General features: G+C 36.5%; 1 protein-coding gene across 2 annotated transcripts in view; it reads left to right on the top strand.

Moving 5' to 3' along the window:
• Positions 1–23,576, top strand: part of LOC134753965 (CCR4-NOT transcription complex subunit 6) — a 208,035-nt gene that overhangs the window by 155,947 nt on the left and 28,512 nt on the right. For both annotated transcript variants that reach the window (XM_063690013.1, XM_063690005.1), the window contains one exon: positions 8,706–8,774. In XM_063690013.1, coding sequence (XP_063546083.1) covers positions 8,706–8,774 — 69 coding nt within the window. The remainder of the gene's footprint in view (positions 1–8,705; positions 8,775–23,576) is intronic.

The following is a 23,576-nucleotide window of genomic DNA, read 5'->3' as shown; positions in this document are numbered from 1 at the left end:
TCGGACAGACAGACAGACAGACGGACGGACGGACATGACGAAACTATAAGGGTTCCTAGTTGACTACGGAACCCTTAAAAAAGCTATAAGTAATTAATTTTGGCGATACAGTTTTCGACTTCATCTATTTTTCTATCGGCTAATTGCTTCATTGCACATTAGCCATATTTTGTGCGGCACTACCTTGGAAACATTTTACGTAGGTATCCGTTACCGTTTAAATACCTAATATAATTCGTAACTTATAAATAAATCTTCCATTTGGCACATCGCAACACACAATCTAACCTTACCTAACCTAACAATTTAAGGACCTTTATGTCTCCTTTCTAGACAAAATTGAAGTTCAAACATTTTGAATTTACTCATTTTTAATTGAACATTACTCATTCGTTGTCAGTTCAGAAGAAAATAAAGCTTCGCGTTTTGATCTTCGTAAAACCAACAGCATTCGATACTAAAATTGTAAAACAGCCCCCTGCTGGGACCATTGGAGCGCAACGACAAACTATCATCAAAATAGCGTGACGCCAAATAATGTAACCGTGATGTCATCCCATCAGTAATTATAGTAAAAGTTCGTGACTGTCGTTCGCCTCGCAAGTTTCGCAACAGACGTGCATCAAATAATATATATGCTGGAGTAGATAAAACGAACCATCATTCGATAACTAGGCATAGCGGTTTTCCATGCGATAAAAATAGAGATAAAATAATTTGTTGGTAGCCAAATAAAACTACCATACAGCCGGACAAGTGTTAAAATGAGGAGAAAATACAACTTGACCGCGTCAATTAATTAATCTGTGTATGGCCCTCGAGTATTGTCTTTTGTGTAATAAACCCAGCGTTTAAGCGAAAAGCAGTTTAACCCGGTCAAATGCATTAATGTTTAGGACAGTAGAGCCGCTGACTGCCGCCTATCGCATGTGCACTTTGTTCCCCAAATGCACATCCGCTACACGTAGCCTGTCAATTGAATGACTAGTAATGGCTTGCAATTATAATCACGCATTGTTAAACCAAAGATAGATATAACTCCGTAATAGATGGATACAGTCTAAGGAAAAAACGTGCCTCGAAAGTCACGAACATTTGATTCTCGATCAGATGGCACCACTAGTTTTGGCCTTCTCTCGTATAGAGGGCGTTGACGGTTTCGTTTGTTATTTATAATTTTAACGCATATCAGTGAAAGAACATGGGTCAAAATCACATAAAAATAATTAATGCAAATAAAAAAATCATTTATCCATATTTAAATACATTTTAACGTATTTTTATAAATCTATATTTTTAGTTTTAAAGTATGTCGATAGATGGCAGTGAATTTACAGTGGTTACAAAATTTACTATGACAGTACCGCTCTATCTTATTATATCCTCTTTGGTCTAACTAACTAATAGATTCCAAAAAAGTAAGTAAGTAGCCATAGTGTTAGCGAATTACATACATCCTCTAAATAGCACAATCGGATTAGGACTAACCTCGAAATCCCTTCCAAAGTTATTGTTAATTAAAGGTTTCTTTTTTCATGTCCACACTATTTGACATTTAGGGGCAGTAATGAAATTTGACACCTACAATTTCAGGGATCCCTGTTTGCGTGTCATAAAATTGGAGCTTCGGGGACCACGGGGATCAAACGCTATCTTGAAAAGTATATCTTTTTTGGTTTTTCTCTTTTTCTCGGAATATCTGGGTTTAATGTGAATACTGTGTATAGCGAAACGAAAGCTTATCAAATTCTACAATAAAAAGGTATACAACACCATATCCCAAAAACGAAGCCTTTTTCTAAAAATAGGCCTCAGAAGCTTACAAGTTTCCACACATTTTTTTTTGTTCCAAAAATTTATTAAAAAATTATACAAGTATTTTTTTCTGACTCGTCTAAAATAAAATTTTAGTAGGAGACCTTTTGACTTCTGAGCCATATTTCTAGAAGAAAGCTCCGTTTTAAGGACATTTTTTTTTCGCCATACACAGTAATTAATTATAGGACATAGGACATTCTTACACAGATTGACTAGGTCCCACGGTAAGCCCAAGGAGGCTTGTTAATTGAGTTATTCTATGTAAGCAATGTATGGGAAAATGAAACAAATTAATAAAGTATTCAAACCTGTGTGGCATGTTACATCTCGGTGTAATCTTTAAAATTTACCACTCTCCCCTCCCCTCCACCTGACTGTCGACCTCCCCCCCCCCCAACCACCTTGAAATGTGTCCCCGTTGGTGTTTTTTTGACATTCTCACGAAAACTATAATAGATATCAAAAAAGTGTCAAGGACAGAATTGATCCTCATAAAATTTGGAACAAAAAATGCCTTATGTGTTTTTGTACAAATTGGACGGTATTCAAGCTATAAGTACTTGTGTAACCTTAAAATAACAAAATAACCATACTCGTTTAACGACGTGCATTATATTTTCAAAACGGCTGGACGGATTTTAATGAAATGTACTTCAAATTCACCGCAGTGAAGCCAGCTATCAAACAAAAAAAAACACATTAAAATCAGTTCATCTGTTTCGGCGCTACGAGGTCACAGGTAGACACACAAATACCAAAGACATAATTCCGGGAAATTAGCTGAAATTACGGCATTATTAATGGAAGACTTTTATCAATTGGAAATATTGAGATGTGTACGTTATAGACCAAAGTTATTTTTCATCAACCCTCCCCACCCCTCCCCCCTCTGCGTCACCCCCCACACCGCAAAGGGCCCGAAAAGCGGTTTTTCTCAATTTTTAAGGAAACTGTTCAAGATACAGAAAAAGTGTGTAGGAACGAAATGATCTTTAATTGCTATCAATCTCTTATAATACACTTATAGTTTTTGTGCAATCTGTTACCAAAGATGCATTTTTTTAGAATTTAACGTTTTTTTATTTATTTCTAAGATAACTTTTCTTTAAAAAAAACTTACGATATCGCCAAATTTAGTTTGCTTTTAGTAAATAGTTAATACGCTCTTTAGAATGAAGTAATGAAGTATTACTTATTCTTAGGCCTATGCTCAGCAGTGGGCGATAGAAGGCTGATAAGAAGAAGAAGAAGAGAAGAGAAGACTTATTCTTAAACTCCTTCATTTGACGAAGTTATGCTACTTTGAAAATACATCGTCTTCAAATATTTTCAAAGTCAGCGAATATCGTTATGATTATGTGTTATGGGTATACTCAGACAACGATATATATAATATATAAATACTTAAATACATAGAAAACATCCATAACTCTGAAACAAATATCTGTGCTCATCACACAAATAAATGCCCTTACCGGGGTTCGAACCCAGGACCATCGGCTTCACAGGCAGGGTCACTACCCACTTGGCCAAACCGGTCATTTCACAGACAGTATTCACATTAAACCCAGATATTCCGAGAAAAAAAGAAAAACCAGAAGACTTATACTTTTCAAGATGGCGTTTGATCCCCGTGGTCCCCGAAGCTCCAATTTTATGACACGCAAACAGGGATCCCTGAAGTAGGTGTCAAATTTCATTACTGTCATTGTTTAAACCCCATTTAAGACGTAAATTCTGTTTTTGCTATCACATTTTTTAGTCCTAAACATTTTCCTCCGTTTATTTTATTTAGTAAATTTGTATTGCATAGCACTCGTGTACCAATTATGGATCTACTGATGTCTATTTTATTGAAATCCACTCAATAGTTTAGGCGCTAGAAGTAAAAATATAATTTAATATTCGGCGTCCTCTCAAGGCGGCTGTATTAATTTTTCTTTAATAAAACAAGTGTAAACAGGTTGTGAAGAGCAAGAGGAATCTACCGATACGTCATTTTAAAAAATCCGTCCAGTATCCTGAGCTACAGGGTGTACTGATTATCAGTATTTAAACCAATAACCCTACTTTCTGTTTAAGTCGCAGTCGAGTAAAATGTTGATATTGGGGTATAACGTGTACAAATGTATAGACAAAAGTGGAATTCATATTCCTACAAGTTTCCTAATAAGAGAATAAAAAGAAGTACAAGCGTACAAGCTGAAAGAGGGTACAATCGCTAAATCTGGATTCAGCTATTAATTTCTATAACGAGATGTATTTTTTCCGCAAAGATATCTAGTACTCTTTTGTCTAGAATTTAATAAGCTTTGCCCCCTTAACTATTATTATTAAAATTTCTTTTCATTATTTGCTGTTGCTGAATATTTTCGACCTTGTTTTGACTTTCAGTGATCCTTTTTTAGGGTTCCGTGCCCAAAGGGTAAAAACGGGACCTTATTACAAAAACATCCACTGTCCGTCTGTTTGTCACCAGGCTGTATCTCATGAACCGTGATAGCTAGACAGTTGAAATTTTCACTGATGATGTATTTCTGTTGCCGCTATAACAACAAATACTCAAAAGTACGGAACCCTCGGTGGGCGAGTCCGACTCGCACTTGTCCGGTTTTTTATCTGTTTTACAAAAATGAAAAATTGTGTGGTTTTATGAATCCACGATGCAAGTAACTTTTTTTCGGATTGTAGGCATTTAACTGAAAAATTTCGGAAAGTTATTAAAGTTAGGGTATAAAAATCGCGTTTTAGGGTATAAAAAAGCCAATGGAATTCAGCTACTCAACACGAAATGTAACCGTAACGTATTTAAGGTTAATAAAGTCTACTGTCCTTAACATTTTATATGAATTTACAAGCAAATATCGGCCTTCGTAAATTAAGGTTACCTTAGTCCGATAATTAAGCTTATTTTATAGACTATGAACTAAGAACTAGGAATAAAGTAGAATTTTACTAATTCTGTAATGATGTAAAGTGACATGTGAAAGACGGACCAAAAAATTTGAGGCGTCAGAATAAGTTTCACTTTAAAATTCTACGCTTTAAAATTTCGCAGAACGCGGTAGTGTAAAGTGATCTAACCCTCCCCCATTTTGAACACCTTCGACATATTCCTTTAGTAAATACTGGAATGTTCCACTTCAAAAATATAAATACACAATAATTATTATCCATCAAAATATGTACTGTGTACAAAAATAATTGTGTTGATACTGTTGTAACAATCTTGCTGCTTTTGCCAAAAACGTTTTTGTCGTCAAATATTAGCTTTATGATAAAATCACCGCCGGAGTTCATCGTCCTAAATTTGTGACTATTGTCGGTTTAATGATTTATAACTTGTAGTCGTTTTAAAATATATTATCCCAGGTTTTATTTATTTGACCTTACTCAAACTCAAAATATTCTTTATTCAAATAGGCCTAGCAACAAGCACTTTTAAATTGTCAAGTTTTAAATATTTTCTATATTACAAAAACTTGCTCGGTGCCGCCATTACTCCACTTATGTTTGAGTTAGCATTAACTCGTACATAACAACACCCGTATTAATAATATTTTCGATCACAGTTTTCTACTTTACGTAATCAACTAAAAACCTATAAAAATATTGAAACAGAAGACTAAATTAAGAAAATTTACAACTGAGTAGAACGATAGAAGACATTCGTGCGTGTGCGTTGCATTGCAGTCTGCTCACGCAGAGCAGCACGATCCGAGCAGCGAACTCAGTATTTTTGCTCGTTAATCCAGAAGGACAATGACAACAAGTAGTAAACGGCTCGGTCACGTATACTGACGGAATTTTTAAACACGTACGCCAAAATGACGGGTTATTAGACGAATCCATTTGTTGTGTCTGTACCTATTTCTTTATTAATTATCATTTAAACTTCTAAATTAACAATTCGTTAATCTAAGATAGTTAGTTAATTTTATATAGTATGGCATAGTTGTTTTGCTCTAATATGAGATGCAATAGGCTGGATACCGGTTTTTCCTCCATCGGCTCCTCAGCGTCTAGCGAAGATGCTATAGTCAATGGACTGAAAATGTTTTGCATGGAATTGATTAACCCCGTGCCCTTGGGGTCGTATAATATTATTTCACGCTTACAAATAATAATGGGCGTCCTGACTATCCCGCTATTATTAACACCATTGACTTCCTTGTTAATTTACGTCTTAAATTTGCTTTCATTACATGAAAGAAATACGTATCGTATATGTGCTGAATGGTCGTAATCTTTTATTTATCACTAACTAGTAACTGCCTAAAGAGTGGATAAAAATTTGGATATATAAACTAGAGTAAATATAGATAAAAAGTTATCAACAAAAACAACAATTCATAGCTACTCCGTCCATGCGAGTTCCCAGTTGAATCCTAAAGTAGCCCGGGGTCCGCTTTTCGAAGCCTAATCCCAAAAATTACAAATTATATAGACCATTAGCTCAAAGAAAACCTGTAGTATAATATATATACAAGTCGGGGTTCGAACCTATAACTCAAACAACTAGAAACGCCTACACTACATAACACTAATCCTAAAATTTTGTTGAATTGAAATGATTAGTGATTTGCCTTTACTGCCTGCGTAAGTTGTAGTAAATAGTGATTATAGTAAGATAAAAATAAACTCCCGTTTTGCAAATGTAGTCATAAACTGCGAGGCATCTGCACGGTAGCTCGCGACAGACGAACGGAGAAAGCCTTATCTCATGTATCGGAGCGCGAACAATGTGAAGAGTGTGTTGATTCTTATCATTGAGCCTATCTAGTGCTTATTCGACTTTCACTCAATTCATCACTCGTGTGTTGGTTCTTACACCACCTTGTTGTTTGGCTTATACCGCCTTGTTAGCGCTGACGGAACTCGTGACGAGCCCGCGAGTTGTCTCGAGAAAGTCGCTGCGGTGCCAATCTTTGACTTATGCAGTTATCGGCATCCGTAAATGGCGATAATGAAACGTCACGCTAAGCCCCTATAGGGTGAACAACCTCTACGTACTGTTGTTTACCTCAAAATATGTAAAGGACATCCTTTTCACGACAGTTTTTTTACATTAAATATTCAATAAGCCGTGGGTAAAGAGGTACATTGTGACGCTGTGAGCTATGCCCTTTCGGAGGGCGCCGGTCGCGCATGTTAACCAGGCCTGTCGTGATTTAGTGCAGGGCCGCGGCTTGCACGCAGCCCACGGCCCTAATTACAAAGTGTAATGAGGCGACGCCCGCGCGCCCGTTGCACCGGCTTCACGCCTCTGCCACCTCTACCCGTGCCCGAGCGACTGCTAGCATCGATGAGACTTCACCACTTGACAAATCTCACATCCCTTAATTGGCCATTGATTTGATGAAACCATATAGACATCAAATGTGTTTAATAACGCTGTTATCTTTTGTAAGGCTTTAAAAGACCAGAAGATACAAATTATGTAGGTAACATCATCTTTCTCTGATTAATGCATGTATTGAAAGTTATGGGTATGTTCAAATGAAGCCCTTGCCTTCCGGATTGTTGGATAGAAATAGTTATTTGTTTTACAAGGGGACAAAGTTGTTGTTTAACCGCTCGTGCTAATATTGATACCCGAGCAAGCGAAAGACTCTATAATTGAACCACGAGCGTATAGCGAAGAAATACTATAAAATATCAAACAAAATCAAACCAAATCAAGTTCAAATGAACGTTATTAAATATTTATCATTCAAATTCATAATTTACGTCAATTCTACCAGCCAACATAAGGAAACTACTCAAAATTAGAATTCTATTACTTTAATTGCCACACCCACACATGTGGATAAAACGCATCAATTAGTTTTTGAACACTGAAGAGAGCCTTTACCAGAGATTTTATTTTTAATTTTTTTTTTGGAAAATAGGTACAAGTTAGCAGGATCCCTAATAGACGGAGAGCTGGTAGACATTTTTGGAGAAGTTCCTTGAGACAAGCTGAAAATTTGCCTGATACTTCTCCTATCATACCCTAACTCAGCAATGCAAGCCCGGCTGCAGGGTAGCGGGGCTAAATCATCCCTTATATTTTTTTAAATTTTATTTGGGGCCCACAAAATGTTCTTAAGGCAATCTGTAATTTCTGCAATAGCTGGTTTGATAGTGCACGCCGTTGTACGGGAAGTTGGAAACCTTACACTTTGTGACTATGCGATAAGATAAGATATTTGTCTATGGGCCAATAGTTGCCTGAAAGTAAAGATTTTCGTTTTTTTTTTTTTTCATTTTTTCATTTCATAATAACACGTGCATATTTTTGTATACCTATGTGACAGCATGAATAAATGAAATTGATTTATAAAGGCTTATCAAATCCAAAGTGAATAACGTAAATTGTATATCTTCTAAATCGCGTCCTAAGCCTAACCAAACAAGTTGTACATATATGACAAATTACTCAAAACTTTGGCGTATTGATTTATAAATGCCGGTATTGTAATAGTGGGAGTGTCCCTATGTAACTCGCAATTTCTCATTTAGTGTACAAAGTAAGGGGAACAATAGACCTAGGTTTTTTAGTTGGCTTTGTTCAAACAGTAACAAATGTAAATCGAACTCAGAGATGTTAGCAAGCGATTGCATTATCAAACTAGCAACTTTTTGCTCACTGCGAATTATGAGGGTTCGCTTAATGCTATTGCAGAATGTACGCCTTTAATTGCGAATAAATCTACAATGTACTCTCGGGCACGAGGCACGAGCAACAATAACGGTATGGATGGATATTGCTAGGTTTTTGCGATTGCGCGGGAGCTCGCAAATTAATTTTTTCGTCGTTCCGATGTTCGATGGATCCGTTGTTTAAAATTAATAGCGGTAAAGCGGTTCATTTTTTTTTTAATTTTTTGTTTCTTTTGTTGCAGTAACTGCCACCTTGCCGCCACAGAGGCCTTGGATTCCCTTAACGCGACCAAACAGATCTCGTCCTACCTGTAAGTACTAAGACACATGACACCTCAATTATTGTTAACTGTATTGCACAATTGATTTCAAATTAAAACAGCTTGATGATAATTTATACAACATATTGATGCTCATCACAAAACATCACTTGTTCGATTAGTGTGGTTGTCAGCTTGTAATGTTTTTAAGGTTCCGTACCCAAAGGGGCCCTATTACTAAAGGGGCCCACTGACTATCAGCCCGCCTGACTATATCGGCCTGTCAGATAAAATAAATATTTAAGTGGTTGTTGTATGGGAATACAACAAATATGATTATTTGCCGTTTTTTGCCTAATGGTACGGAACCCTTCGTGCGCGAGTCTGACTCGCACTTGGCCGGTTTTTTTTAATTACCACGATGCGCATCACATCAAGCTTAGCTTAAAGCGAGTACGAGTGGGTACCTACATGTTTTAATTTGCAGTATGCCTAATACGTTACATGTTTCTATAAGATTCTTAACGAGTGGATCATTAATATAGTGTCAGTGGCACGATAGGAGCGGCGCACGCGGCGCGTCCCATAAATAAAATCAACCGCGTTCCGCCCCGCCATCACTATGGTAATGTTCCCATACGAGAGCTCCGGGATACAGGATCGGTCCCGATCGTGACTCGTACATGAATATTTCATACGTGCCGGTACCGTTACATCTGTGGGTATACGTACAATTGATAACTCACCGGTTATATACACACAGGCTTTAAACTTTTAACGTTTGGTTCGATGTCAATATGGTAACATTCGCGATAAACGAATTGTTAGCAACACTGTTTGTAAGGATCATTATTTATTAATAGCTTATATTTTGATCATTTTTACTTTTACGATTAGCTTAAAAAAGAGTATCAGTTGACCCTCACTTTGTCACTGGTTCCCGCCATCTTGAATTGTTATTAAAAGGCGGGTACACTGTGACAAGGGGCAGTTCGTGGACAGACGAGTTACAGCGTAGACGTGTTGGAATATTTATTGTAAATTGGTTGTAATTATGTTGGTAGCGAACGAATAAATTTAAAATATTGGTACAAGTATTAGTTTTCATCATCAACCCGGTGGTAACCTAACAGAATCTGGACTGTCTTGACATATTGAATTATAGGAATAAGCTAAAGTATCTGCTTAATTACCATGATATAGTTACTGTGGAACTAAAATAAAAGCTGTGGTTAGTAACAAGTAAATGCATTAAAATATTCCATTAATAGCTAACCAACCTGTCGTGCTAAATTTTTTTTATATGTATTGCCTATTTAGTGTCCCACTGCTGGGGTGCAAATCGTCCTTGACGTTGAAAATCCTGTCGTTTTTGACCCCCGTTTACAATATGTATTAATAATAATTTTGGTCAATTAAGGATATTGTAATTAGAAATTATTTTATTATTTATATTATATAAGGTGCTAACAAATTAGTTACCGATATTTTACGAAATGGTACTTTACACTAAAACAATGAACTTTAAATAGAAGCTGTAACATGTATATTAAGCTGTGGACTATATGTAGGTTCTCTCAGAGTCGTGGGCCTCGACGCTGCTATCACAATACACGTCTGGCAGTTTCCTAAGGTATCTCCAAGTAGATAAAGTACGTTAAGCTAAAGAAAGACTGGGCGCCAAGCACACATAAAGCGTGCAAAAGAAGGAAGATTAATATGAGATGAAATAAACTATTGTTTGAGCTCAGTTACACATTTAATTACAATCCTTAAATAAATAGATGACGGGCAGTACACAATTTAGAGGACGGGCCTGATACAGAATTTACATACTTATGGTAATTATGCCAGGGTGAACTATGCTATAATGAGACGTTAAACGTGATAAAGTCTATGAAGTTCTGTTTCTACGCTTAACACTTCGCACTTGAAATCAAATCTAAGAGGCCACTATTATATGTTCCTTGCTAGGTTAATTAAGTCTTAAAAGATCACTAAGAGAAATTAGAGTTGACCACACCTGAGACACGTGTTGCTACAGAGGCAGCAGAACTGTGGCCACGTGCCATCCCAGTGGCGCGCAGCAGACGGCAGGAGTCGCGACGATACGCAGCGAGACCGTAGTTGCGTATCCAGCCAGCCGTTCTACTGGTACGCCACAGTCGCGATGAACAGCACGGAGTCACAAGGACGATACCGCAAGAGCAGGCTGCGCTAGCACGTTCCACAAGACAGCAAGGTGTGCAGGGGGCGTAAGGAAGGATCCCGTAGGGAAGGACCGGCTTTCAAGCTACAAACAAAATTACACATTGAAGCACATGTTGGCAAAATTGCATGGCCATGTGCACCTCGATTTCATTTTCCACGAAAACAGACCAGACAATAATTAAAACTCCTACATTACTCTACTACTCATGAGAAAACTATTAAATTTGACCCATGGTCATTATTGCCACGTATGCACAAAGACAAAGAAAAAAACCACACTTTTCCATATTAAATCACAGTTCCTTACCCGGGCTCTTGATGAAATTGTTGGTATCAACCTCTAACATGTTGACCCGAAGCCAAATTAAAATTATTCCCACAAGGAATTCAAAAGGAAAAGGACGTCATTGCCACGTTGTGTGCTATAACAAAGAAACCAAAAATTAATACAAATCAGCACTTTAGAAATTGGGCTGAGGCTTCACGATGACAAATATCAAGAAACTTACCTCGCTACGGGTTATAATCTGTAAAGCTTAGTGTGTTTGCATTTTAGGGCTGACCTGAAGAATCTTTCGCGTGACGTTCTACATCGCCGCCAGATTCCAAGTGATCGAGCACTGTCAACTTTTCTACGTCCCCACGTATTAAGTTGCCATATCAACAGAGTACAAAAAAACTCTCACTCAGTCATCGAAATTATATTTAAGTCTAAAGTAATTTGAGTAAGACGATGGAATATATTGGAATATATTCCGTGTGCACTATTTTTAATTATACTTCCAGAACAAAACCTTAAATAATGTAGCGAAGCATCTGAAAACACGTCTTGCAATGAATGTTACCAGATTTTATCCAAAAGGTATTGCCCGACCTCGACAGATGGCGTTAAACGCCTTCGACCCGACTATCGTTTTAACATACCCACCCAACTACATTTAACATTTAACATCGCTGCTAGATGTCGCTAGGAGTATCGAAACGAGATTGATTCCTATATAAGCCAAAACCTAAGTTACGATTTTACAACCGTAACAAAGTTAAGAAAACTTCTCATGTTTTTTTTGTTTTTATTTACCGAATAAAATAAATAAGTTATAATTCTATCTAAAAATAATCATCATGTGTATTCATAGACATAGTATATTAGTTATAGACATGAAACCGAGCGACCAGGGGTCAGAGAAAGACATATTCTTGTATTGACAGGTTAATGTATGGCAGCATAATCCTTTTTCTCTTTCACTTATACATTTCGGTATTTCGCCATCGCCTCTTACCTATGCTGCCATAACCCGACCATGAAAAAAAAACCCGGTCGGTGATAAGGACAAAGCATGGCCTATTTTCTCTTTCCTCTTATAGGAATCGCAATAAGACTATCTTTCTCTATCAAAGATAGTGTCAGGCCCTTGTGATGTTTGTTTGTCTTAAATGTCATTCTCAACGTGTCATTCGATTTATCAGTGAAGTGGCCAGTTAAGTGTTAGGTAAAAGAGGTTCTAGAATCTGTTCAATGCGGTCATTTAATTATATCATTAAGGGTCTCCGGCAAGCTCGGTTCTCCATACAAACGTAGTTCCGTTTCATACTTAAACATACTTCAGGAGCCGATTATTATCAGGTAGGGCTCCCGGTATCCGTGTTACACGCCGAAACGTATACCCGTGTTCTTAAGCCCGGCGGTACTAAGAACCCGGTTTACACGGAACCGCCGGGATTCGAAAACGTTTCGAAGGAACGTTCCCAAGAAACGTATCTCAGACACGTATCTCCGTTTACACGGGTACTTAAGACCGTTCCGAACGGGTCCGAATTCTCCGAACCAGTTTGAGCCAATGTACAATAGTAACAAGGTCCACTTTCCACTTTTATTATGTTGACTTCAGATGAATTCGTTTGTCGTACGATTTTTAAAGTGAAACTTTTATTCTATCGCCCCCATTTATTAAGTTAACATTAAAACCGCGATTTTAATACCGTAATTCGAATTAATTTCCGAATTTTTTTAGTTAAATACCTACAATCCGAAAAAAGTTTCACTTGCATCGTGGTTTCATAAAACCGCACAATTACTTTTTTTTAAATTGTTTTTAACCGTATTGATAAAACATAGGTACTGAGCCATCTTCCTGTGTTTAATAGTAGGTATACATAATTTTTATTTTAAACTATTTATATCATTTAATAAAACCGATTGCTTCTAAGCTAATGACATAAATTTGATATCGATCATAGTTTTTTTTTTATAATTACATAATGGTATAGTATTTTCGTTAAAAATAGGTGTGCAGACAGAATACAATATTAATTAAAAATAACAGTTTAATGATTTCGTGGTTATTTTTATCTCGGGTCTATTACTGCTTTGCGAAAACAACAAACCTGCCAACGGCGCAAAAAACTTAGGACCACAAAAGCGGGATTATCGAGTAATCATGCTCAAATGAAAGGCAGAATTTTACCCAAGAACCATAAAAACCCATACTACCTTGGATAACTTGCGATAATATTGCTAATTACATTAAGATAGATCTTTAAATTGGTAATCATTCATAATTCACTTTGGTCACTTTCTAACTAGAGTTCAGGTAATAAACTTAAATGCGCACGTTGCCGACCGGTGGTCCATCCATCCATTGTTTTCCAATATCCTTTTGTTTATCATCATCGAAAACATGTAGGTTCCCAAACTATTATCACAAGTGTCACCGACAATTATAAGCTTTATGTCGTTGTAATAAGGTCAAAACATCTGCACAAGAAAATGTTTTCCATTGTTTTGTAGCCGCACCCCACTAAAAAGCGTTTTACTATGGTAAGAGGTACCTAGAGCAAAAACAATTAGAATTTATTGAGAAGGTGCAATTTTATCAAGTTGATTTAAAGTGTTTATTAGTAACTAGCGACCCGCCCCGGCTTCGCATGGAGAGTCAAGCATAATAAAATACATTCTGTAACAAGTATTCACTTCGGAAGCCTAATAATACTAAGACTTCACTATCCATCAGTCTGTCACCACTCACTAGGCTTTATCTCATGAACCGTGATATCTAGACAGTTGAAATTTTTACAGATGTATTTCTGTTGCCGCCATAACAAAAAAAAATTAAAATTAAATTTTGTACGGAACCTTCGGTGGGCGAGTCCGACTCGCACTTGTCCGGTTTTTTTAGAAGTTAATAATGGGTTAATTATACTTAAAATATAGACAGACAGCCATCGCGCACTTTTTTGTAGACCAATGAAAGATAGACAATTCCACCATACATTGTGCTTATATCTCAAATAGATTGGGCAGCGTTTTCGATTAGCCAGCGTGATTTATTGTAACTTCATTAGCAAACATCGTCATATTTCTACCAATTTAAATAAAACCTTAACAAAATATACACATAAACATTCCCAAAGAAACACTTCATTCATAGGTGAGGTCTGGTTATCGCGAACATACAGACGCGGCGGGGGACTTTGTTTTATAAGGTGTACCTACAAGACAAGAAATACAATTTCATATCATGTTCTCAAATTAAACTAAAAATAAAGAAGCAAGTTAAAAATGTATTTTTTTTTTATAAATACTTACTTAATGCCAATTTCGAACTTTAGTTTGACTTCCTGTCTACATACTGAACTCGACGGTTCTAATATTTTTTTTAAATAGGTACTAGCAGGTTTTTTTACTATATTGGTAACCTGCAACGTAAAAAAAGGAGCTATTTAAAGTGCTATATAAAATACTACTTTGATAAGAAGCGTGAATACTCGTATCTCGTATATAATACCTATTGCAAGCAAAAACTACCACACGAAAGGGTTTTCTAAACCGTTTATTGAATTTCGACTCTATGTCCCACGGAATAAGGTTAAATATGACAGAAACTCGTCATGAATCTTTTGTCTATTCATTTGTAGCTGGCGTTCGTTCCTTCTCTACTATCGTCAAGGACGTGTCCCGGAGCCACGGATAAATAAGATACGTTTCTTCGAATACCCGTTTATCCGTGTACACGGGTCTTAACTACACGTTTCTTAATTAAACGTGCGGAACGGGCCAGAAAACCGTTTACGTATTATTCGGACACGGGTATTCGAAACGTGTAAACGAAACACGGATTCGACCGCGAGCCCTATTATCAGGTGTAGATAAAAATGTCGGTACCAGCTAATTTGTTACCACCTTATATAAGGCAAAGGAAAAAGTACAAAGCCGTAAGCAGGTAATTAATTTCTAATATATATTGTGTATATTAATAAATTATAAATATATGTTTTTCATTACATAATAATATATGTACAAATCTAAGCATAAAGTACCGTAATCTATACAATTCTAAAATACGGGTTCCACGGATGTTGCTTACATAATCTCGTTTGTCAAGGTGTTTCGGTAGAAAAAGCCATGGCAGTATATATTCCTGAAATGAAGGTTCATACCTACCGACTGGAATTGGTTTCATGCAGGTATCAGATAGGTATAGTCACATTTGAGAACGTCTGCCAAGCACTTCCGCCAAAAAAAAATAAGACAGAGATTTCGCTTTTCTGTGTCTACCAGTATATTTCTAACTGCTGCCATAACTATTATTTCTGTATCGAATTGGTAAAGTAACCCCCCCTTTTTCGCACCGGAAGTGGCTTTCTTTTTTGCCGTGGCAGACTATCAAATTCGGGCTTAGCTTCACTTTTATGGGAAACCATTGTGCATTTCATCGCTGTATGAAATCGGTACGAAATTTTGCAGTCTGCTCTCCAACCAAGAAATCGTGGAGGTCATCCTACCATCTCTTTTTTGGTCTGATGGCCTGCCCCGGCTAATCTGCGGTGTCCATTCGGTAGCCAATTTGCAACTAATTGCAATTTGCAATTTGTGCTCTGGTCACAACGAAATGATAAACGTGTTCAAGGGAAACAGTGGGTATTAATTATATAAATCACTAATAATTTAGTTGACGGTTTACACGCAGATGCCATGGTAAATTATATTATTTGTTTTATGTTTCTTTTGCGTACCTAATCTGCAATGGAATCGAGCACACCGTGATCATGATCTGAGATGATATTTGCACGGGCGTGGCGCGGCGGAGCGTATTATGGTTACTTATAATAATAATATAGCCTTTATTTCCATAACTACATATTTTTACCTACAGAAAAAGTTAAAAACAAACATTTTTTTATTTTTTTATTTGTTTATAAAGGTTGTCCCAAAAAGGACGCAAGATTTATAATTGATGAAAAACACATTTTTTTTTGTTATAATATATTTGTATATAAAATCTTGAAATACATAAAATAGGGTTATTTGTGGAATAATACGTCAGGCAAATGTCCTCCTAGGCTTTGCTGGCACATACGCACTCTTTTGTCAAAATTTTCTATGAACATTTTGCATAGATGCGGCTGAATTTCTCCGATGCAGCGTCGAATTTCCTCTTTTAAAGCATGAGTGGTTGTGGGCTTTTTTTTAGGGTTGCCAGCACTAAAATACAAAAATGGCGGCAAATTGAAATCTTGCGTCCTTTTTGGGACACCCTATATTAAGCCATGGCCCCTTTTTGGGTATAGGCCTCCTCCAACTGTCTCCAATCATTCCGGTGTTTTAATCTGTCCCCGCTATGTTTTTGATATCATTGACCCAACGGTCTTGTGGTTTTTCTGATCTCCTTTTGCCACTTGGACCCATCCATTTAGTGACGCGTTTTGTCCATCTATTATCTGTGGACCTAGCAAGATGCCCTGCCCATTTCCATTTTAGCCATTGCGTGTGTTGTACTGCATCTATTATTTTAGTTTTCACACGTATGTTTTCACATTTTTGTTTGTCTAAGTTTTACTCCTAGGATGCTTCGTTCCCTAGCACGCTGGCAGGAGCGTATTTTGTTTTTTATTTTATATGTATATATCCAGTTTTGTGCACCATAAGATAAGCATGGCAGCAAGCAGGAGTCAATGACTTTTCTTCAACTTGAGTGAAAGTTTTGATTTTAATATTTCTTTGAAACTCCAATATTTCTTCCAAGTGATGTTGATTCTGCGGTCTATTTCGTCTTCGTGTCTTGATTTGCTGAAAGATATTTGCTTGCCCAGGTAAATATAGTTGTCTACGTATTCTATGGGCGTCTCGTTTAAGGTTTTTGGGTGTTGGAAGCCATTTGTAGCGACTTTTGTTTTCAAAGTGTTTAGTTGGATTAATATCGGAAGGATCTCCCTTTTTGTATAATAGGATTATACGGGACTCTCCCCAGGGCTCAGGCATTTCTTGTTTCTCTAGTATTTTATTAAAAAGAGTTGTAATAAGACTAGTATTTCTTTCCCAATTTTTAAGGCTTAGTTCAGAATGTTGTCAGGGCCAGGGCATTTTTCATTCTTTAGGTTTTCTATTTTTTATTTTATTTCTTTTGAGTCGAAGATTTTAATTCATATTTGCCGTATTCGTTTTCGTCGCTGCCTTTGTCCTGGTAGAGGTTTTCAGGTCTGTAATTCGCCTGTTGTATTCTGTGTTTTCAATGTAAGTATCCATTTTTTCTCGGTATTTAATTTTTTGTAGGCTTTTTTCTGTCTTCCGATGGTGGTGAGGTTTTTTTTTTTCAATTATTGCCATTCTGTAGATTTCGTAACATTTTATTAGTAGTTTTGTAGAGCCCCGAAAGTTCTTTTTTTTTTCCTCTTTAGTTTTGGATGTTTTAGACTGAAGTGTAACACGTCTCTCTAGTTGCTGCTTTGTTTCTTCTGTTAGTATTTTTTTTTTCTTTTTGGTGGTGGCGTCTAAGTTTTGTCTAATGATAGTCTCTATCTGTAGATAGAGCGACTTTACATCTTCTTTACTTTCCCATTTCACTTGCTTCGAATTTTTCAGTAAAGTACTGAGATACGCTTCTCGATTCTTGTAGCATGATAGATCAGCTCTAGTTTCCCTGAAAGTTGCTCTACTTCTTCTTACATTTGCTAGTTGTATTGTGCCTCTCAATAGTTTATGGTCGCTTCGAAATGTACTATTTTTAAGAACTTCCATGTTCGTAAAAAGCTTTGGATAGGTACTCAGAATGTAGTCAATTTGATTTTTATGTTTATTATCTCAAGTCCAAAGGTTTTTGATGTTTTTGTATTCATTATTATTAGTTTGTTTATTAGTGCCTGTTGTATTCGTTTTTCTCCCCTATTATTCCTGTTTCCGTAGCAATATTGTCCCATAATAGAGGCTTCTGTGGGTTTTCTGTCCTATTTTTGCATTGAAGTCTCCCATTACAATTATTTTTCCGTTTGCAAGTTTTAGGGCCTCTTCAATTTGGCTATAAAAAGATATATTTCCTTTTCCGGTAATGCAGATGTGGGGGCATAAACTTGCATTATTGATACCGCTGTGTCAAATTTCATGTTAAGGAGGCAAACTCTGTCTGAGAGTCCCACGTAGTTTTCTTTGTTATTTTTGTATTTCTTTTTTATTAGAAAACCTACTCCGCCTCCGTGCTGCCCTTGTGTCGTTCCTGTATAGCAGAAAACATGATCTTCGTCCTCGATAATTTCATAGCCTTTTCTTCTGACTTCCGATAATCCTACTATATCATATTTAATTTTTGATAGTGAATATTTTAATAATATCATTCGTTGCGGTGATAGTAATGATTTCACATTGTAGGTGCAGATGTAAAGCTGCTGGCGAGTTTTAGGGTTGTAGTCATTTAGTTCCTGAGACCGCTGATCTGTGATGTCAGGTTGGTTTTTAAAAAGGAGTTTTCCCCTCACTAGCTCGGAAAGTTGTCGTTTATCCTTCAATACAAGCGGGGAAAAACGCGTTTTATCCACTAGTGGGGAAAGTAATTTGACCTTGGATGGAGCGTGTTTAATTAGCTTGACAGATAACAAAACGTATAACGCTCATGATAATGGTTCGTTCGATATTAATTATCATTAAATAAATGGTTTGAGAATCTAATAAAAAAAAACAAATTTAGCTTTATTTAATGATTTTAAGTCATAAACCTTAAAATTCCATAAGAAACGTTTGTTTTTTTATAATGATGTTAAATATAATTCTGAACGCACAAGTTGAGTCGATGCAATTTCAAAACGCATCGTTGACATTTCATACATCAGAAATGTCAACATTGTCAACAATTTTTTTACTTAAAACCTTTTCTCACCGACTCGCGTAAAAATACACAACTTCCAGTTTTCTGTTATAATATTGTAAAGAAATGAGTAATTCCAGTGATGAAGATGATCTAACGCTTGTGGATGTTGCACTTTCCTCGCTATAGTGAGGTGAAAAGTTTTGTGTTACACACGGGCGCAAATGTATTTTACTTCTCGTGTGTTGAAACACTCGCTACGCTCAGGATTCTATTTTAGAACCACTCGCTTCGCTCGTGGTTCACCTATAGATTCCTTTCGCTTGCTCGTGTTTCAATTCTACACTCGCGGGTAAAATACAACTTTGCACCCTTGTATAACAAATAACTATTTTGTCTTGGTGGTTGCTGTACTTGCTGTGTACTATTTTTTCTGTGTTTTTCAATTTTCCCCGCGGGTTGTGGTCGTAAACTTCCTCGGTGACTAGCCGGCTTGGAAGTTGATCATATTGCTTATATTTTAATGTATTTTGTGGACTTTTTCTTTTTGTTTTCGGGTGTGCTGTCGACACCCAGCTGCTAGTTTTTTCGGATCTCTGGTGAAGACGGCTGTTCTCGTGCTAAGAAGTTGAGTATGTTTGACTTGATAATGTCTTTGTTCACCGTTTTTTCCCTTGCATCTTCGGATGTGCCCGGTTTGGGTACTTTCGCCGGACCTTGCTGGCTCGCCGGTGTTTGGTTACCATTTTGCTGCGGTGAGACTGACAGGGCTCTCTTTTTACTATCATTTTTCTCTTTTACTATCAGTTTGTTATAACGGATAAATGCAATATTTCCTTTTGCCGTTTCTTGTATTACTTGTTCTTTCAGTATTTTTCTCTCATCCAATACTTCCTTAGGGAAATCTTCTGTTATATATATTTTGGAGTTATTCAGTTTCAGCTGTTTCCTGTTTTTTTTAATCATATTTCTTTTTAATTGAGATGATAGGGTAATTAATATTGGACTGTGTTTGGATTGTCCTAGTTTTCTGCTGAATTGTATTTCTGTATTCTTAAGCGGAATATTCATTTCTTTTGTGACAATATCAATTATTATCTGTTCCTTTTCCCACTGTTCTGCTTCTACGCCATGGAATATAATATTACGCTGTCTCTCCTTCTTTTCCAGCAATGAGATTTTGTTTTCATGTTGTTTGATTTTTTCATCATTTCCATCTTGTTTATTATGTATTCCAGTTAATTCTACGTTCAAAGAATCCATAAGTCGTTGATAAATATTCTCCGTTTGTGGTTCCATTTCATATTTCATCTCTAATTTCATCCTTAGGCATATTTTTTCTGACAGCTCCATTTTGTGTTAGTTTCCGAACGGACTTTCTATTATTTCGACTGTGGTAACACTTTCTCACTTGTCAAAACAATTTTTGAGACGGAAGTTTCGGGTAGGTTTATTTTTTATATAGGAAGATAGTGTCAATCACTTTTTATTTTGCACAGTTTTTGTCCGATACACGAAATATATAGCGTGGAAAACGTTTACACGTAGTTCACGTCTATTTTTATTCACGTTTTTGATATTGAGACACTATATTTCACAGTTTTTTCTCCGTAATGCATTTATCTGCGCGAGCGAGGTTTCATCATTATAAGTCACTTTGACTTATGGTTACTTACTGGTCCTTATATCATAAGTACGACATTGATACCAATTATAAATAGCAAGTACCATCACGCTCCGCGATTGTTGAGCCCTTTAGGGTCCGAGGTAAATTGGGTGTTCGATACTTCTGCTATTGAATGTCCAATTTAGCTAGAACCCTAAATGGCATAATCACGCAGCGTGACTGTACATGTCACATACTAAAGAAACCATTTCATTACATGACAACTTTTTAAATTCAACAAGGATTCAATTCGACAGGGTTTCAATTGTATAAAAATACGAGATTTTTGCGGTCTAAATAACGAGCGAGGCTTTTTAGGGTTCCGTACCCAAAGGGTAAAAACGGGACCCTATTACTAAGACTCCTCTGTCCGTCTGTCTGTCACCAGGCTGTATTTCATGAACGGTGATAGCTAGACAGTTGAAATTTTCACAGATGATGTATTTCTGTTGCCGCTGTAACAACAAATACTAAAAAGTACGGAACCCTCGGTGGGCGAGTCCGGCTCGCAATTGGCCGGTTTCTTGTTTTTGCAATAAGGGATGTGATTGTGCGTTTCAGTTTTACATAAGCATCTGATGTTGTTGTTGAAGTAAATGTTGTGAGGTATAAAATCTTGTTTACTATAAAGGAAATTATTTATTTTAAACTTTATTGCACAACAAAAATAAAACAGTACAAAAGGCGGACTTAATGCTTCATGGCATTCTTTACCTAAATTATATTATTCACAAGAACCAAACAATAGCGCTCGTAGTATATCAGAATGTCTTGCGCTGTTCTGCTATGTGTCACAATCCATGAGTTATGCAGTGGGCACAAGTGGTGTTTTATTTATTTGACAATAAAATTATTTATTCGATATGACTTTTCACGCAACTTTGTCTCAACTGTCGCATTATAAAAGGACAATTATTGTTTGTTGTGCTGGTTCTTCTGCTTTCGAGCCACTTGCCTCCCCTTGCTCACGCTTTACTTCTTGTGGTAGAATTAGAAAATTGTTTTCCAAAGGCGTCAACTTGTACACACATGACTACCGCGATCAGTCTCAACGCTAAACACTTTAAAGTGGAAATTTATTCAAATAAAAATTTACTTCTCCTGCGGTTTCTCATTTGATGAAGAGCGTGGTATACCTATATCTAGTCTAGCCATAAATTCCGTTATAACGTAAATTACACATAACAACTATAAATTAAAAGTTATTGAAACAAGTTTTATACATCAAATAGACAAACTAATAACGAATTTAAAAAGCATAATGATTATTAGATTTTGTTATCTCTTGCATATTTACGTGCTTTTTAATGAAGCAGCGAAGTGCCTCAAAAATACACACGTTTTTTTCACCACCTCCGTCGTAAATTTCAACCCCATAGCTTTAATTTTTTTTCTGTAACAAACTATTTTTTATGTATCGCGTAGAGCAGGCAAAAAGTTATCCAGTGGATCAAACATTGACTTGCCGAGAGTCAGTAAGTTGCCTCGATAACCTTGGTAAATTAATCCTTATTCAGGTTTGGAAAGTAGGAGTTACGTCTTTTAGGTATGAGCGTTAACAAAATGTCAATGTTTTATCATGGAATACGGTATTTTGTTACACTCGTGCATTCACTAAAATGGATCAATTTTTCGCTAAAATTGGGCTTAGTGACCCTTTTTACTGGTACTGCTCATAAAACCATAAAATACACGAGATGGTAGTCTCGCAGCACTTTGTTAACCACATCTGCCGCTTCCTTAGATCTGTATTCAGAGAAGGAACGCATTGAAAATTGTAAAAAAAATTGTCACCTGATTATTTTTTTCAGAACAAGAATGTCATATTTCCGCAAAAATGGTGCGTAAATTAGGCCCTCTTCGCTTGCTCCTTAAAAGGCATGTATAAAGGTGAGGGCTGGCAACATTGAATAATTATTAGACATTATTTATTCGTTATTAGTCCCTTTATTATTAGGCATATAAAACTTTATTAAATAACTTTAAAATTATAGTCTCAGAGACAATTAACTTTGTAACAGAATTTATGGCTAGACTAGGTAGTATGGTATGGTTCCAAAGGACGAGAGTGGATCGTAAATACAACACCGTTTAATGTATATTTCTAACTGAAAATGTGTGCTTGTCCTTTTGCTCATGGAATCCCCCTCAAGCATCAGCCCTAGTCAAAGGCTTTCAATAAGAATAAGTAACAATTCGTGCTACGCACTAAAAGTGCGCTGCCCAAATTGCCCAATTAACCGTAACAGTGGTTAGTACGTGTGTAGATACTTAGTTACCTAATGTTTTTTGCCAGGTACACAAATAAATACGTGTTCATTTTATTAGTTTCGCTTGAAGAATCTGTAGGTATTATATGCAAACAAATATTGTAATTTCATTTCTGTTAAAATTTCATGAAAGAAAAAAAGCTGTAACCAATTCTAACTCCTCAACCGAACGCTGACTTAACACACGGTAAATCATTCACGTAAGGCCTGATGCTATTCTCGAGGTAACTTCAATTGCATTTAACCCATTACATGTGATTAATGGCCATGCATGAATCTTACAAATGCGATTCGTACTTTCCGCACACTCCTATATTCTCAAGAGAAATCCTATGGCTACACAGACCCGTCATACAGCCGAAGAACTTTTTAAGGCAAGTAGGATCACTGTCACATTTCGAAAGAGGGACGGAGATAGAGCTTGCAGGCCGTAAGTCGATATCTTGTTACGATAGAATTTAGCTACGAATTTGTCGATGTTTAAATATTGCCTCAAATTATCGAAATTCGGAAGCTGTCAAATGACTATTTTAGTTATGATAAATTTTTCTCCTTTTTTTGTTTCATAGCGTCACATAGTAAAAAAACAAGTAAAATTCCAACTAAAATTCGAATTGTAGGTTACTTTGGGAAT

Source organism: Cydia strobilella, chromosome 2 (assembly GCF_947568885.1).
Source record: "Cydia strobilella chromosome 2, ilCydStro3.1, whole genome shotgun sequence".
Classification (NCBI taxonomy): domain Eukaryota; kingdom Metazoa; phylum Arthropoda; class Insecta; order Lepidoptera; family Tortricidae; genus Cydia; species Cydia strobilella.
Note: the sequence above shows the minus strand (reverse complement) of the source record. Positions and strands in the feature narration are given on the sequence as shown.